The sequence below is a fragment of the Mugil cephalus genome, chromosome 14, assembly GCF_022458985.1.
Source record: "Mugil cephalus isolate CIBA_MC_2020 chromosome 14, CIBA_Mcephalus_1.1, whole genome shotgun sequence".
In the NCBI taxonomy this organism is placed as follows: Eukaryota; Metazoa; Chordata; class Actinopteri; order Mugiliformes; family Mugilidae; genus Mugil; species Mugil cephalus.
In genome coordinates, this window is record NC_061783.1 from 5,794,819 (window position 1) to 5,812,425 (window position 17,607).

At 41.0% G+C, this 17,607-nt stretch overlaps 1 protein-coding gene across 2 annotated transcripts; it reads right to left on the reverse strand.

The window, feature by feature from the left end:
• Positions 1-442: 442 nt before the first annotated feature.
• Positions 443-11,642, reverse strand: LOC125020229 (protein lin-28 homolog A-like). 2 transcript variants are annotated; one of them, XM_047605551.1, is made up of 4 exons: positions 11,448-11,642; positions 10,064-10,218; positions 6,152-6,330; positions 443-1,483 (listed from the first exon to the last, which is right to left on the reverse strand). In XM_047605551.1, the coding sequence occupies exons 1-4, from the start codon at positions 11,455-11,457 to the stop codon at positions 1,261-1,263; spliced, it is 567 nt and encodes a 188-aa protein (XP_047461507.1). In that variant the 5' UTR covers positions 11,458-11,642; the 3' UTR covers positions 443-1,260. The 2 variants fall into 2 exon arrangements, with proteins under 2 accessions (XP_047461507.1, XP_047461506.1); XM_047605550.1 differs by lacking the exon at positions 11,448-11,642 and adding an exon at positions 11,182-11,317.
• Between the last annotated feature and the right edge of the window lie 5,965 nt (positions 11,643-17,607).

The following is a 17,607-nucleotide window of genomic DNA, read 5'->3' on the forward strand; positions in this document are numbered from 1 at the left end:
GCTCATTATTTAGTTTGGGAATAAATACAGACAAGGCTACTTAGGATCAACCATGGAACAACAGAGGAAAAAGTATTGATTTTAGGTTGCTACGATATGAGAGTGTACACCGATCAGCCACAACATTAAAACCACTGACAAGAGCAGTGAAGATCATTGACCATCTTCTGACAATTCAGTGTTCTGCTGGGAAGCTTTTGGACCTGGCATTTATTGTTGTGGATTTTACTGAGACATTTAGCACCCACCTAGACCAGACCAGACCCACCCCCACCCCATAGCGATGACACTCCTTGATGGCAGCAGCCGTCCCCAGCAGGATGGAGTCTGATTCAGGTGTTGACCTGGCCTCCAAATTCACTAGATACCAAGCTGATCAAGTATTTGTGGGATGATCCACAGAGGCTCCTCCCCTCAACCCATAGGACCCAAAGGCCCCCACTAACAATATTCTGTTTCCAGACACCACAGGACACCCTCAGAAGGCCCATGTCTATTCACTAATGAGTTACAACTGAGGCACAAGGGAGACCTATCAGGAAGGTGGTCATAATATTGCGGCTGATCGGTGTACGCTTTCACACTTGTAATGTTCCCTCTGTTTGTTTTTCTCCACTTCTATTAACTATTCTAAAGTTTTGACATTTCTTTTTTCTTTACACTCTTTTTTTTTCTATTCTTTACAGCAGATGTGCCACCCGCTCAGTACCAGGGTGTAATCAGGTGATATCCAAACAGCCATCATAAGTATTACTTGTTACACCTGTTAGGATATGCCAACACATGTGTTGTAAAAGGTTTATTATTACATTCGTTCAGGTTTCATAGATCTGCTACCCGGAGATAAGTCGAGCCTTTTCCTTACGAGAACACCACACACACCCTGACATGTGTACAGTTTCTAGAGATTTGTAAACCAGAAATACTTGTTTGTATTATGTAAAAGCCTCTGTTTACTGAGGCAAATGTCATTTAGTCCAAACCGGGACTTTATATGCTACAACACAGAGGTTTCAACGGTTAATCTGATTGTTTCATTCCAAAGCTAGGACACTTATCTAAGGCAAAAAAGCAACAACAAAAAAAAAAACGGGAAAAAAAAGTCACAGTCGATATGTCAGTCATCTCTCTACAGAACAACACTTCACATCAACACCACTGGGATGTCTCGGTTGCTCAATACATAAAACCCTGAGGAAGTTCTCTCTATAAATTCCAGTCAAAAACCTGACAAGTTTCCCTGAACCATCCGGTTCATTTTCAGAGGGTGGTCTGACTTTGCTCCTCTTCCTCTTCCCTCGGTGAGGGGGCCATTCCCTGAGCGACTGCTGATGAATGCTGCTGCTGCTGCTGCAGCTGCTGTGCTTTGACCGGACAGTTTGCCACCATGTGGGAAACACTCTGGCAGAAATGGCACCTTTTAGGCTGAGGGGGTAGCTGACACTCTTTGGCATGGTGGCCCGGAACTCCGCAGTTGTAGCATCTGAAAGGCCAAGCGTAAAAAATATATATATATATTATTACCCTAATTATAAATAAGAGGAAATAACACAGACAATAGAAATGTACACATGACAAAAAGAAAAAAAAAATACAATCTGGACGGTAAGAAGTAATCCCCTAAACTGTTTTAGATTTATGTGGTTAATGCTGCACATTGTAACAATAAAAATTCAAAATAAAAAGAGCATTATGAAATAAATAATCCTAACAATCATCTGTGCAAATGAGAAAAACTGTTGAATAAATAGACAGAAAATGACTTTATAAAGAAAAAATGTGTCAAGAAATAAAAAAAAAAAGAATTGCCCATAGGAAATAAAACATGATGAGTGAACTGAAAAATAAAATAAATTTAAAACATGTTAAAATGGAGTCTTGTAAAAGTAAATGTTACGTTATTATGAATAAAAGTAATGATGAAATAACAGTAATAATAATAATAATAATAGTATTTTCCTTCACAACTAATTGGTGCATTGCTGATGCAATTTATTCTGTTAATTAATTCTAATTATTAGTCTCTAGTTAAGGTCTAATGACATCATTGAGTGTTACAAAATAGAACAGCAGCTGTGTTGTAACATCAAATACAGTCTTTTGCATCTTCATTTTAATAATTGTCACTAACTCCAGCTCTAGATTCTCCTTTGTGGTGTTGTTACATCCATCCACTAGGGGGCAGCACATTCCCGGTTTACAGATTCCCCCACTCCATTTAAAGTCCAGGAGGAGGGGAGCTAAACAGGGATTAAGCAATACCGATTTCTGGCCAGTTGCAGATTGTTTAAGGTTAAACTTTAATGTTTAACTGGTTAAAACTTGATCTGCTGTAGATGATAGATCCACACTAAAGGGTTTAATTTGTATATTCTCTTTTTGTTTGTCTTACACTAAATTGTTGACAGGTTTATGATCAAGAAAAGGAGCCATAAAGATGTCTTGATTCTGATACCGGTAACCGTGCATCACAATGTCAAACCATTTAAATCGTGACTAAAAAAGCATACCACTGTTTCATATTATAGTGGCTACAGAAATACAGCCACTTGTGTTTGATGTTGGTATAAAGTATCGATGAGAGCAGCTTTAAAAGCAGGAACACTTAAAACATCTAATGAGATTATCAATATACAGCTCCACCAAAAAACAACAGAAGACCGTTGACTTTGCAGCTAATTGTATACCGATGGCGGTGGATCGAATGATCAGAAGGTAAGTGAAATCCCGTTGGTGAATCCATTAGGGCAGGCGTAGTCAAACAAAGGAGGCTCGAGCATTGAGCAGTGCAACACAAAGGCTGCTTAAACTGCCACAAGACATTGATTTTTTGAGTATGGACAACCTGCCTTTCTTTATTCCCTGAGTTTTCCCTGGGCTCCACCTTCTCGAGTATAATGAGCAGATTAAGCAAATGGGGTGACGTCGCATGTGAAAACTGATATGTAGCATAGCAACAGCACCAAAGCTCTTCTCCTAAGTTTCTTATGTGCTTTGTTAATCCTCTCATCATTGCTACTGGATGAATGTTATGTTTCATGATGCTCACTCAGGACATTTTTATACAAGTCTATCCAATGAAACTCAACCTCTTCAGTCGCTTCACTCTACACTGAAATTGGTCCGTTTTACTGTAAGAGATTCAGCTAAAGTGGAGCACTTCCAGAATTTCCAGTCATTTTCTCTTGTGCTTCTTTATCTTATCATCCCTTTTGAGTAGCGTCAACAAAACGACTGGGATTTAAAAATTGCGGTGGAATACAGCGGGCTGATATACTTCACTTTAAAGGCAAACAAGATTCATTTTATGTAACCAGTCTGTGTCGTATAATTGAGTTTTAGATTTTCTTTTGTTTTGTCTGGTCTGTATTTTTCCGTTATCATGCCATGAAGTTTTATTTCTTAGGGGCAGTGCTCCACAGCAGACAGGAATCTGCCACGCCTCTGTTTTGTTTTATGACAGATTCCAGAGAAAGGTACAGTAAGTGGCTCCGTAAAGGCTGTGCCTCTCTCTGTGTCTCTCACAGTTTCCCTAACCTATTGATAGTTCATTAAATTAAGCTTCGTTTCAGGTTTAAACCTCCATCCGTTGCTTTCAGCTTTTCCAATACTAATGAAGTAGACATCCATTTCCATCTATTTAATCATTGCTTTTAATTAACTCATTTTAACTTTTAACTTTTTGCATTATTTTTGTCTGATAGGTATGTATCCCTAAGTCCAGCCGTCCTTGTTTCAACTTTTCTGGATACACAGTTACATCAGACTGCACTGCAGATTTTAGCTCATTTGACCAAAGTCATCTGTGTACATGCTTCTTGTAGGCTGGTGTACAAGTTTCCCAGCTCCATTCCCACGAACATGATGAAAACCAGGGATGCATCGCCGCACGGCTAAACGCCCCCACCCCCGAATCAGGGCTCAGTATTGATCAGCGTGGCCACGAGGGTGGCAGAGGGAGCTCCTTTGTTTCAATACTCCAGCGACCTCTGAACCCTGACTCCCTCCTGCTCGCGTTGCCACCCCTCCTCCCGCCCTCCCTCCCACCGCATTTGCACACCACACGCGTTGCCATGGCGGTGGCGACCTCTCACCTCTCTTGGGCACCTACATCTGCTATCACTTAAATGGACAGGAACCCTTCCTCTTCTGAATTCAACATTTATGTTTGGGGGAGAAAAGGGGGGAACATGTGAATGCAATCAAAACCTATAGTGGCTATTTAAAGGCAGGAAGCGGCGGATTTATTTTTATCATCGGCCTCCGTGATTAATGGAGTCGAGCTTAATAAGATGTTATCACATTAATAACCCCGTCAGATCTTAATGGCCGACAATCTACAAATCAAGACTCTTCTATCCTGTTAACTGCTTAACATTCGCGTTGCCAATGAGAATGACGAAACATCTGAATGCAATCACATCTAGCAGGTTTTTAAAGACAGGAAGATGTGGGGTTACTTTTATCACTGCCAGCCATGATTAATATGGTCAAATCCACTAGATGCTATCAAATTAATGGCCTCGCAGGATCTCAACTGCCGAAATACGCTCTCAAGACAAAGTCGGCCGTCACAGATAAATTACTTTGCTCCACTTGCCGTCATTCACAACTTCAGTTATGGCCTTTGATTTTTCTTCTTTTTTTTTCAGAATAAAGCGTCAAACCTTGAGGCAACAAAAGAAAGAGGAGCACTGGCAGAGAACAGAAAACAGAGCAGCTACTGAGGCAGTTCAGCTCCACAGTGAAACCAACGTTTTGTCAGGAGGACAACACGGCTGCGAAAGTCTAATCGTACGCTCGTGTCGGAACGTCTTTTCAGATGTCAGATCTCATTTGTCAGTTTGCGTTGTCTCAAGATATTCTTGAATGTTTTATAGGGATGACAAAAAGTGTGAAATATCAAATACCAAGTCTATAGTGTTTAGAAAAATAATATAAATAACAAAAATGATATACTTTTAAGAACATTTTTGGGAGTTGCAAATATATATAAAAATAAAATATGTAAATATTCAGAATAAAAATAAAATTTGACATATAATTTTAATATTTTGATTTCAGGAGATAGTAACACACACCAAATAATTTGCGCAAAAATAAATAAATAAATGGGGAGAATGGTTTTCATTGTTGTTATTTTTTGTTTTGTTTATATTGCTGTTGAGAAATTTTCCCTTTTTTTTCAGGATGGCAATGTATGTCAGACATCGTTTAGTCCAGTGTGAAGTCTCTACAGTCCACCAGTTACTGAGTGGATTGCTATTAAATGTTTGATGCAAACTTTCGCGGTCCTCTGAGGGTGAATCCAGTTGCCAAAGGTCAGCCCTGCTCTTTTTTTTTTTTTTTTAATCAGATTTGATTCATGTTGCAACTCAGGTTTCAGTGTCTTGCGTCAGGACACTTCGGCATGTGATCGATGTACCTAGGATCAACTCACTAACTGGTTTATGAGCAACCTGCTCTACCTACTGAGCCACAGCCACATTGTGATGACATCCAGAAGCAAGAAAAAAATTATTCACAAGTTATTTAAAATCCCACAATGACATTTATAGCCGCGCTAATAACAGTAACGAACAGTAGGTTTTTGTTTCTTACAGCAGCCGCTCACTGACAATTTCACTTAGAATATGTAAAATCACCCCCAGGAGGTTTATTAAATCTAAAAGAACAGAAGCAAGTCCGGATGCGATTTCACAACTTTGTCTATCTCTGTGTATGACGATTGTCTGACTTCAGAAAATATTTATTCGTTAGATTATGTGTCTGACAACCTTGCACCAGGATGCCGTAAGTTTTTCTCAGTTAAGCACAAAAGACTGAAGGAGTTAGTCTAGCTATGTAAAAAAAACTAAATGCACTTCAAAACCTCACCACCACAAAGATTTCATACATAAAATCTATGTAAGATAATTTGCGGTTTTAGGAATGAAAGAGTGTTGCTGTAACAGCACGCTGAGGTGGTGGTGGTTGTATTTTTTTCACCTTAGAAAGTGGCACGTTAGCCATTTCCTCCTTCTTGCCGTCTCAATGCTAAGCTAACCTAATACATTCCTAGCCCTGGCTTTGCAAAGGACGAATGTTACTCAAAATGAGACGCTCCCTGGCGCTCTATAACAGCACGCGGGCGTCCTCAGACTGCACTCACTTGTCCTCCTTGGAGCGTCGTTTCTGGGAGCTCTTTGGTCGCCTCTCACTGCCCAGGCACGGCGCTCCGCTTGGCCCGGTGACCCGCACAGACTCCAGACCTTTGGAGGATTTCTTGAAGGTAAACTCCACGGCCTCGCCCTCTCTGAGGCTGCGGAAGCCCTCCATGTGTAGTTTGCTCTGTTAATGAAAGAGAACGATGATTATTGGAGGTGAAACAATGAAGACATCAGATGCAAGCTGTCTTGTGGCTACATCCTCGTGCGAACAACCACATGAGGAAGATGGGATTCGGCCAGTTGTTATGAATTCGTAGAACTGCTGAGAACTAAAGCCGTTCTCGTCTGCTGGGGATAAACCAGCCCCAAAGACCCCTCAGGCTTTCTATGCAAGGCCCATAGAAGGGACGCATGGAAACAGAGCCATGCAACATATCATTATGACCAGCTTCCTAATATTGTGTAGGTCTCCCCTGTGCCTCCAAAGCAGTTGTGACTCATTTCAGGATGTCCTGTGATGTTTAGCAACACATTGTTGTTAGTTGAGGATCCTTTGGGTCCTGTGGCTTCAGGGGAGGGGCCTCTGTAGATCAGGCTTGTTTCAGTGCATCACACAGATACTTGACCAGCTTGGGTTCTAGTGAATTCAGAGGCCAGGTTAACACCTCGTGCTGTTCTTCTTGTATTTTTTTTTTCAAGTTGTTCCTAAACCGTTATGTGTCATTGCTATGGGCGGGTTTAGAGTTAGGGTTAGGGTTAGGGTGGGGGTGGGGGTGTCTGGTCTGGTCTAGGTGGGTGGTAAATGTCTAAGTAACGAATGCCAGGTACACAAGATGGTCTTCTCGGAGGCGTCCATGTTGTTATTGTCATGTGATCAGCGTCTAGTCGACTTCCTGCCTAAAGCGTCATGGCACAACAGTAAAGGCGACCAGTTGACTAGTCTGTACAACTCCTAGTGTGTGCAGTAGCTGACTAGCAACGGAGAGAACACCCCTGAATGTAGTCCTCTCTACCATGACATTCCAACTGTCCAGACAATCACTGTACATCAGCATTTTCAGATCTACTGCTGGTGCAACTAACCACATGGCAACTCTTTGTCCAATTGCTATTTGTCCAAACTGGTTTACAGTGTCAGTTGTCACCTCCTTTCCAGTTGCCAACACTGACTCAACATTTGCGTAAATGCTGCATGAGCTGAGACACATATAGCCAACCAGTCAAGGAATCCTTGTAAAAAAAAAAAATCCAACAGCCCTGGTAAAACATCAAGGCTATCACGCACTCCTCCTTTCCTCTCCTCTTCTTGTGTGTCTCCGGCCAAACCACCAAAGCATTCTTAACCCCAACCCCCTCCTCTCTACTTCCTCAGCACCACCACCAGTCTGTCCATTTGGTCTCAAGCTGACCACTGCACTGGAGGATGTGAGGAAATGACTCGGGGGAGGAGTACAGATCTGGCATAGTAACCAAATGAGGTGGAAGAAGGATATTATTATTATTATTATTTTTTAAATTAGATCCAAATGTAATCTGAGGGAGTACCGGTTGCATTTCAAAGTTTTTAGTTGTTGTTTCTGCCATATTGTGCCATAAATATTTTTTGCTAAGCACAATGTTCAGTCGTTCAGCCAGATATCGTACCTACATATGTACAGTATATCAGCATCAAACTGGGAGCAGAGGCCAAAAATATTCTTATCTACAAAAAGGGGGCCTTGCACGAAAACTGTGAGAACCACTGCTCTACACTGAGGAGACTTTATATTTTTAAGGATGATGAATATTTGACAAATCATCCATGGTCACTTGAAGCTATGAGGCTTCTTACTGAGAGTTTTCCTGTATCAGCTTTGGGCTAATACACTTAACTATAATGCACACAGGAATGTAAGCTTGCTGAGCAATACAAATAACATAAAAGCATTTCAGAAATGTTGTTTGTTTATTTTTGGGTGGTTTGGGAAAGATTATTCTGATTATGAGCAGTTTATAATTATAACTGTTGAATCATCCAGCTCTCTGACAATCACTGCCACTTTTTGGAAGTTTCAGGAGCAGTAGAGCTCCTGAAAATTAAGACTGAGTGGGGCCCAACTTTAAAATTTGTGAAGTTTTTGGTGTAAGAGAAAAGTAATTTCTCTAAAAGTACTTTCAGCGAAGTTAGAGTCAGTCCAGAGTACTTCTGAGTTGCTAAAACACACTGTCACCCAGCAATGGGCCTCGTTGCATCAGACATTGCATCAGAGTTATATATAAGAATAAAATGATAAGGGACCTTCAAATCTATACTTGGCGACAGCCGGTAAAAGAGGACTCAAACAATCTCATGAGACCAGAGTTGACAGTTTGTTGGTTATTATGACATTATGGCATCAAATCACAAGTCAAACCGTTTATATGGTGTTCACTGGAGGAATTATATTTAATAAAATACACTGATGGGATATGTAGTCAGATAGGGTCAATTTAACAGGAGATGTGTTGAGGATAAAGACAGCAGTGTCGCATCATTTGAAAACATATGTAACTGAGAATACAGTTTTACCATAGAGGTGTTCCCATCCTAATGCAGGGCTGGTGGCATGAAACCGTCACAGAGGATAAAAAAAAATGATAGACATATTTTGTTGTTGCGAGGAAGCTTATAGTTTCCTCGTGGCTATGCAAAGTTCTTCAGAGATTACTTAAAGGGGCAGAAGGTTAAGTGGACGGTGAAGTTATAATTTATTCACAACTGCTTTCAGTGCAGTTGGTCGTATTTAGAGGTTTGGGATGGTTCCACTTCAGGTTTAGCAGACTTAAATCCACCTTTTGATGGCAGGATTTCTGAAACAGATCGAGCCACTTCCACCTGTATTCCTTAAGTTGCTACCAGAACATCTAAATTTGCTGCATTAGAAGGATGGAAAACAATAGCTGATCCACAGTGCAAGTAAAGAAAGAACGCTGGTGGTTCTACACAAGCTATGAGCCTGATGTAATTCATTTCTAGTAATATTTAACTGGTCACCAACGATGCCGACCGTCTCTCCTGTGATCAAACCTCAACATACCAAATTAACCTCCACACACTGCACCGAATGCCTAAAATAAGCATGGAAATGTCATCAGATGATTTACAACAGCACCGGTGCAGGGAAACCTGATCCCTGAGCCAAAAGGTTCCACGTGGGGTTGGAGGGCCGGACTGAGACTTTAAGGATTGGGTGGGCTCCCTGATGCTTTAATGCCTTTATAACAGGAAGCAGGGTTGGACTGGGGGGGAGGAATGAGCCTTGTTATCTCTGCTTCAGCCTCTAACCCCTTTAAAACAGAAATGTTTGAGCTCTGAACCCACCGCCCCTTTCCACTGTCTGAACATTTCACAGCAAAGGTCTGTGTGTGAGGTGAAGTAATGGTAGGACACTGTGATGGGCCTGGTTGTCTTAATATCTGTTTATCTTAAAGTCATTTTATCACCAGGGGAATTCCCCCAGCTTTTTCTCAAGCTTAGGTTACCGTGGGCAGTTTTTAACACATTAACCGGGCAAATGAAACAGTTTGACAGACAGAAAAACAATCTTCCAGTTGTTTTTCTCTCAATAGAACCTTATTTAAGATGTTCTGTTTGGAAATAAAAATGGTTTAAACACAGTTAAACAGCCAAATAGAGTTGTCTTTCTATTTTAATTACCATTTCTTCCAAAGAAAACAAACGTAATTGATCATTAGATGCTATTTAACTTTTCTTAATTAAGTTGAATAACTTTTACTTGATCCATTGAACAATACAACGAGGTCCATGCAAGCGCAAGTGTGAGTTTTGGCACACACTCCGGGCCTACTTTAAGCAAACACGACCACTCAAATCTGGGAATCTGTAATGAAGCCACTCGCTCAATGCTTAACATGGTTCCAAAGCAAAAACTCACCTGGTGGACGAACACATCGAGCGGCTGCTGCAGAGGAGCTCCGTCCCTGCTGCTCATGGACAGGAAGCCGAAGCCCATCCGCACGTTGAACCACTTGCAGACGCCGCTGCCCCGGGACAGACCCGCGTCCTCCTCCTCGCCCTGCGCGCAGCCCCCTGCGCAGGTGACAATACAGTGTGATGTCCGTATGCGTCTGAAGCGTCATCCCCACAAACAAGCAGCCGATTCGAGCGAAAACTACACAAACGACACACCGCTCTATACGCTAACTGCAACGGCGATTCTGTTCATATCCAGTTGATCTGCATAATACTTTCGAATTCATTCATTGTCCATTGTATGCAATAAAGTTGTTGTTTTTTTCCCTTGAAAAGGCAGGACAGGAATTAGTTGACTTCAGTCGACTGTTTTCCCATCGTGCATGGATATCACATGGTAACGAGATTTGCGCATACACAAAATCAGAAAAATATCAATCAGTGACAATGAATTATAGTAGCAAAGTGAAGTTTGGGTGGATAGACTGGTAAATCCTAATCGTCAGTAAAGTTCACACTAGATTCTGCAATGACAGCCAGTATAAGAGCAAATTAACCCCGTGGATTTTTTCCCCTGCTGCTTCTGATGTCTTTCTATAAGACATACAAACATGCAGGAAATTCTTTGATTTTGTATTTGCTGCAGTCACAAGACACTGTAAATAGTGGCCCGGGACCCTTTGAGGTCCAGTGCCTCTCATGTTTAAAAACAATGATTTTAACGATTAATCGGACGATTTATCTCTCGGTTAGTGGATTAATCGGATAATCTACCATCCCTAAAGTAATATCTTATTCAAGCAGTCAAAGAAAATCAAACATATTCAATTTGGCCCACTATCGAATAAAGGTTCAAATATTCAAATTTAACAATAATTATTTATTTATTTTATTTATGTATTTGCTTATACTAGTCCAATAATTGCGGCGTTAGTAATTATTAAATAGCTGTGGGTCCGTCTAGCTGCTTCTATATTGTTTTAAAACAGGACCTTGGCATTAAAGCCTTTCTGTTCAAGCTCTCGTCCCAGGTGAGAGGGTTGGACTTCTCACATTAAAAGTTTAATTGGTCTGTATTACCTGCGAGCCTCTGATTGGAAGCGGAGCCCATACCGTCTCCGCCGTTTACTCCCGGCGTCAAAGCGCACCGTCAAAGCCTCCGGTTTCCCTTCCAATCTACCTCAGCAGCAACACAATCATGTTTTCTCTCCCCCGCACCCCAAACCTCGTCTGTGGAGGTCTCCCTGAATGGACACCCACCCACCAATCCCTCACAAAAAAGACCATGGAAGGAGAAGAAAAGCTTCCTTTCAGTCCCTCGTTTCTTTCAGTGCATCCCCTCATACCTTCTGCCATGGTGGGAGGTTTCAACGGCCTCCTGCAGAGACGGCTCCGGCCCGGGACAGTATCACATGAAAGGGGTTGAATGCATGCTGAACGTGCGTGGATCTTCCCTGCGCGTTTGTGCGTGTAATCCTCCACGAGGCTTGTAACGCGCTCTCCCTGCTTCCTGCTCCCTTCTTGCACAATACGCACCAGCCCCTTGACCCTTCTACCTAATAACCCCTTTTTCGGTCAAGTCCACGTGACTCCCAATCGCATATAAATCACACATGTCATTTAAGATAGGGAGCAGAAACAATTGACAAGCTGGCCAATGAGAATAGCTGCTGCACCCAAGGGCCCAGAGGGATATCAACCCTCCCACTGCCACACACACGGGGAGATAAATGTAGGAAACAAAACAAAAGGTATTCAACCCATTCCAAGTATAAGAGTGATACGCTTTGAATGGCATATTATTTAAATAAAAAAACAAATCTACATGCAAATGATTAATCCTCCCTGCTTGTGTTGACTTTGTCCTACATGTTATTCACTAAATTAGTTTCAAGATTTCAAGGTTTCAAACAAAATGAAAAGAAATAGTTCAAATGAGAGGTTAGATCTTATAATGGTTTGTGCAGAAAGGTGGAATTGATGAAAAATATTTGACTTTTTTGTCTTTACCTGGAATGTATGTCATTGTAAGAGATATATTAATAGTTACAATGAAAGCAGAAAAAAAGCACCGTGAAGAACCACATAATGAATATCAGTACATGTGCAGTCAAACCCAGCTAAGGCAAGGTCTCTGCATTTGATACCTGATGAATTTAAACTTCTATTAATTTAATAGTAATTACATCATCTGAACTGGAGACTTGTAAGGTGGTTACATAGACGGTGCCTTAACAATAAATGGATTACCTTGCACACTGAATGGCTTTTTAAATACTAACTGAAAGCCATGGAAAAATCAATTGCGCAAATTAAAACATTTAATTCAAATTTACCTCATCAGGGAAAAGTATTTCAAATATTGTGCAAAATAATCAATTTAGAAAAACCTTCAACTTATTATAACAGACTCATTTATCCTTTAATCAACCCTTGAATTTGGAGCGGTTGGATATGTTCCAGCTATATTCCATTTAATTGATAAAAGATGATTAATACACTAGTGAAATATTTCAGATTGATGTAGTTTCAAATTTCAGTTTTCATATCAGGGGACAAATGAAGGGATCTCTAGTTTGCACATATTCAGAATAATTGTGTTATTATAGTTTTACATTCAGGTGCATACCTTCATGTGTGTGGAGGTGGCAGCTGTATTCACGCAGCCTGTCTGTAATGAATCTACAAACAAACGGATGAAATTCATACAGCAGATGGCAGGTAGCTCTCCTGTAGCCCTGCAGGGTGAATCATATGCATTGCAAGACTTTAATCTGCCAACTTTGTCTGCGCCTGAGATGATTCACCTCCTTCCGTTAAAGGCGTGCATAGGCCCCGCCGAATTCATTTCATTCACTGCAGCTCATTAATAGATAATTAGTCGCTCTCAAGCTGGTGGGGAGGACCACGGCCCATATCTCGCCACAGCTGAGTCATGGAACTTCCTGTAAAGATACACAGGCGAGGGTGAGTGCGGCTTAATGGCTCATTTTACATGTGTAAAAGAGCTCTCAAGTTCCGAGAGACTCTCCCTTCAACTTTTCAATCTAAATCATCACATTAGCAGGGACACAAAGCTTCTCCATGTAGTTAGTGACTTAAGATTTGTTACTGTTGTTGAAAGATGCAGGAAATGATTGCATATAGATGACAAAAACACACACAAAGTGACCCTAAAAAGCAAAATGTCTGACAGGAGGCAGAAAACAGAGACTCAAGATGATGCAAAGAGGCACACGATACTACCCTGTAACTGACAAACATCACCCAGAACAACTTCAAAGACACGCTAGGACTTAAAAGGCAAAACAGGCTCAGCTCCTGCTGAACTGAGGCTTTGACGTGTCCATTGGTTGCCCATTGTCTCTTCATCTGTCCACATTTCCTTCGACTTCAGCAAAGAGTCATGGCAAAGGAACAGAATGAGCCAAGGTTTAACATCCTGCCTCTGTGCATTTGTTCATTTTCACAGTCTAAACCGTGAAACAGATCTGTGATTAACAGAATCAGCCTTTTACCACTTTTGAACACGTGCACAAATACATTTTTGTTTTTTCCCCAGTGATTTTTTTATTGTTTCACTGCAGGCATTTGCGTTATGTAACGACTCACCATCATCACATGGAAAAGCCTAAAATAAAAAACAGTTCTGAGACAGGCCGCGGTTCACACTGCTCTTTATTGCAGTGCTGGTTTTGTCCTGCTCTAAACCAAAGAGAGAATCAGAGAAAGAGAGTCCAGCCAGAGGCAGTGAAAGACGCAGGGAGAAACAGAAAAAGGCCACCGGCAACAAAGCCGGCCACCCCGGGGTGACACGGGTCACACAGAGAGGAGCTTGTGGGAACAAAGCCTCGCCACGCGCTTGCTCGCTGAATCAATACTCACACAAAACGCACGTTCTTTCACGTTACAGCAATTAACATAATTTCTCTCCAAACGCACTGCTGAATCATATCTGTTCCTCCTCTATTTATGACGTACAGTGCTAGTGCAGGTGCAATGGTGTGCAGTTCAGAGCAAACACACTTTGGGACTGAACAATCTCTCGCGGGCCTTTGTGTGTGGAAATAAGCAACCGTGCCACTGGGAAGCCCTTCAGCTAACCCCTCACCTTTTCCCTCCGGAGGGAAATCAATCAATAATCTTGATCAATAACAAATCTATGACCTGCTGCCATGTTGTGACAGATATCCCTCCAGTAACAAGCCAGGAGGACGGGCTGCTGGAGGCGCGCTCGGGGCAACAATGACAGGCAGAAGCCTCTCTTAAAGGAAACCTGTCTGTCACTTTCACCAGATGTCAGTGGCAGGCATTGTAGCTATTTGCACCTGCAGTGTATGTGAATTTGATATTTTACCTTTATATACAGTATATTAACTCCACACAGCTCATAATATTTTTGATTATTCTGATGACAAGTGTTGCAAGCATAGTCGTAGCTTATTGTGCCACCAGATGGCACCAGTGCAAGAAAAATGAAAACATATTACCCTATTTTTTTATGGTCTTTCTTGTGTGTCTGCCTCTGTATGTACATGCAAAACTGCGTAAAAAATAATGTGGTTAGTAAAATGAATTAATTAAAGTGACATTTCATCCACAGAAATACATACCGAACACAACTCTCAACAAATGTGTGTCATACTAAGAAGCATAAATCACATGTGGAAGCGTGAACGTAGCCCTCTAAGTTCTGATTGTCAAACTTTATTAAACACGTCCATTGTCAACGCCACACATTATAGTGTTAACTACCCTGTTAGGAGGCACCTGAGTGAACTTAATACGCTTCTCTGGAGATTTGTTATTTCTGGCTGACCCAAAATGTAACCCACATGGATTTGATGGGGTTTTATAACATTTTTTTTTTTTTTTTTTTTGGCTTTGTGCCATTATTGCATAATTGTCAGTGGAGAGAAATCGGGCTTAATGGAGCGAAAGAGAGAGAAAGAAAGACAGAGGGGACTACGTGCAGCGAATGACACAGGCTGGAACTGAATCAGCACCTGGCTTTTTAATGGACAAAGCCAAGAGAAGACTTTTATAAGTGATGGATGTAAGGATTTGGATGCCCGCTCAAATAATGTTTTGGCAATGTGAAAGAGTGTCCGCATAGAGGCCTGACCTAAATCCCACACAGGAAATATATCTCGTACATCACCTAATGTTTAGTTTTGAAAGTCTACTAGTCAATGATTTAGTGTGACCATGAAAGCAGTCCTGTTTAAAGGCAAAACTGTGTTGTGCAGTTCTGAGAACTAAAGCACAGAGTCTCTAGTGAAACCATGTTGGGTGTCCATTTACTTTTGGTTTTCCTTTTCTTCTGTCTGTCTGTTGTTTTAGTATTTAGTATTTATTGTGTTTATTTGTTGTTTGTTGACATTTTATTGGTAATTTACAGTATATGCGTTTCTATTAATCACAGAGGCCCGTGGATAACAAAAGTGTTTACCAATCAGGCATAACATTATGACCACCATCCTAATATTGTGTAGGTCTCCCTTGTGCCTCCAAAAACAGTTGTGAACATGGGCTTTCTGAGGGTGTCCTGTGGTACCTGGAAACAAAATGGAGTTGGTGGGGGCCTTAGGGTCCTATGGGTTGAGGGGAGGGGCCTCTGTGGATCATTCTATAGATACTTGATCAGTTTGGGATCTAGTGAATTCAGAGGCCAGGTCAACACCTTGTGCTGTTCTTCATGTGTTTTTGATTGTTTCTAAAGCATTTGTGTGTGTTTCTGTGTCAGGCTGCATCCTGCTGGGGATGGATGCTGCCATCAAGGAGTGTCATTGCTATGGGGTGGGGGTGCCTGGTCTGATCTAAGTGGGTGGCACATGTCTAAGTAACATCCACATGAATGCCAGGTCCAACAGTTTCCCAGCAGAACACTGAATTGTATTCAAGATGGTGAACGATATTCACTTCTCTTGTCAGTGGTTTTAATGTTGTGGCTGACTTTCAGAAATCCCTGCTCTAGCTATCAAAATTCACTTGCGGGTGTCTGATGTGGAAATCTTGCTTCCAGTTGGTTTGCCAAGTACTGCTGCCTATATCAGCACAAATACGACCACCACCATTTTTAAGAGGACGGGTCAAGCAACAGTAATTAACTGTTTTGCCTCTCTCACACAAAAATGGAGCACTGAATGCACCAGAGGACAGTTTCAGCACTAGGGACAGCTCCAACCGCAAAGTAACAGTTTCCAAGAAGCCATTTCTGAGCAGGTTGGCACTGTGCCTGACAGTGAAGCATTTACAGTTGGATCATGTTGGTAAGCGAACATGATTATTGATAAAAACCAGTGACCAGTTAGTTATAAAACCTGAGGAATAGTAAGAGTCGCCCAATGTCAGTGCAATGTTGAGTCAGCGAGATCATCTAATATTTCACTCCTATTTATGTTGCCTGAAAGTATGTAGATATGTTTAAATATGAGTGTGTCATAGTGTTAGATAGTAAGGAGTCAATAAGATTTACATATAGCTAAACACTAACTTTTATTAATGAGCTACTTGAAACATAATTTTATGTTGTGAGAATGCTCTTCACAATATCAAGCTTAATTGCTTCTAAACTGCAAAAAGTTTTTGTTAACTTAAACTGTAAATGCCATTAAAATAACCTATCCATCTCTGCTTTGTTTTGTTTTTTATCAGCTGTCGAAGCGCACGTCCTACTTCATGGTGTCAGTGGTATTTAAGTTTGGCATTTAATTTGACAACAATTTAGTCTGACATTTAAGGGCAGCATATAAATATTTAACACATGCTTTATGGCGTGCTGCAAAACATCCAAATGTTGATTAATGACTAGCAGCCAGAACTCCGGCCATACATGCCCATAAATGCAGCCTGCTGCATTTAAACAGAATGAATGAGAATAAAATACAGCTTCCCTCAACAATAAAAACTGAACTTTCATAAACACTGTGCTTATAGCAGTGTACTGCTACATATGTGGGTTATGGTCCTTTTATTAAACAGACACAGCTTATAAATGCTAGACTGAGACTGGAATGAAAGTATTAGAAATCAACAAATAGTAACTCTTAGCTCTGAAAGGGGTAAAATGAATTTGGTCTTTTCTGTAATTTGCTTTACATTTTTACGGAAACCGAACTTGATTTGAGATATAGTATAGTATGGTAAGATTGAAATGATAAGTGTTAGCCCACCTCTCTCCAAAATATGTCGATAACTACAATTTAGTGCGGCCGCTTGTTTCTTCTCAAGCAGAAATATTTCTTTGTGATTTCACGGAGAACTAGCAGCTCGACACTTTTTCTTTAAAAAATAAAATTATAGTTATAGCAAGGTTGCCTGTGATAATCATCAGTCCTGTAGAGAAACCTGAAATGAAAAGTTGACCAAGAGGGTCCAACAATCAGTATTTATCAAGACTGTTGGTGAGCTTTTGAGAGGCTGAATGCTAAAAAAAAAATACCTAAACCACAAGCCTCTAGCCAATTCAGTCCTCAGCTAGTTCCATTCAAATCTAGGTCACAT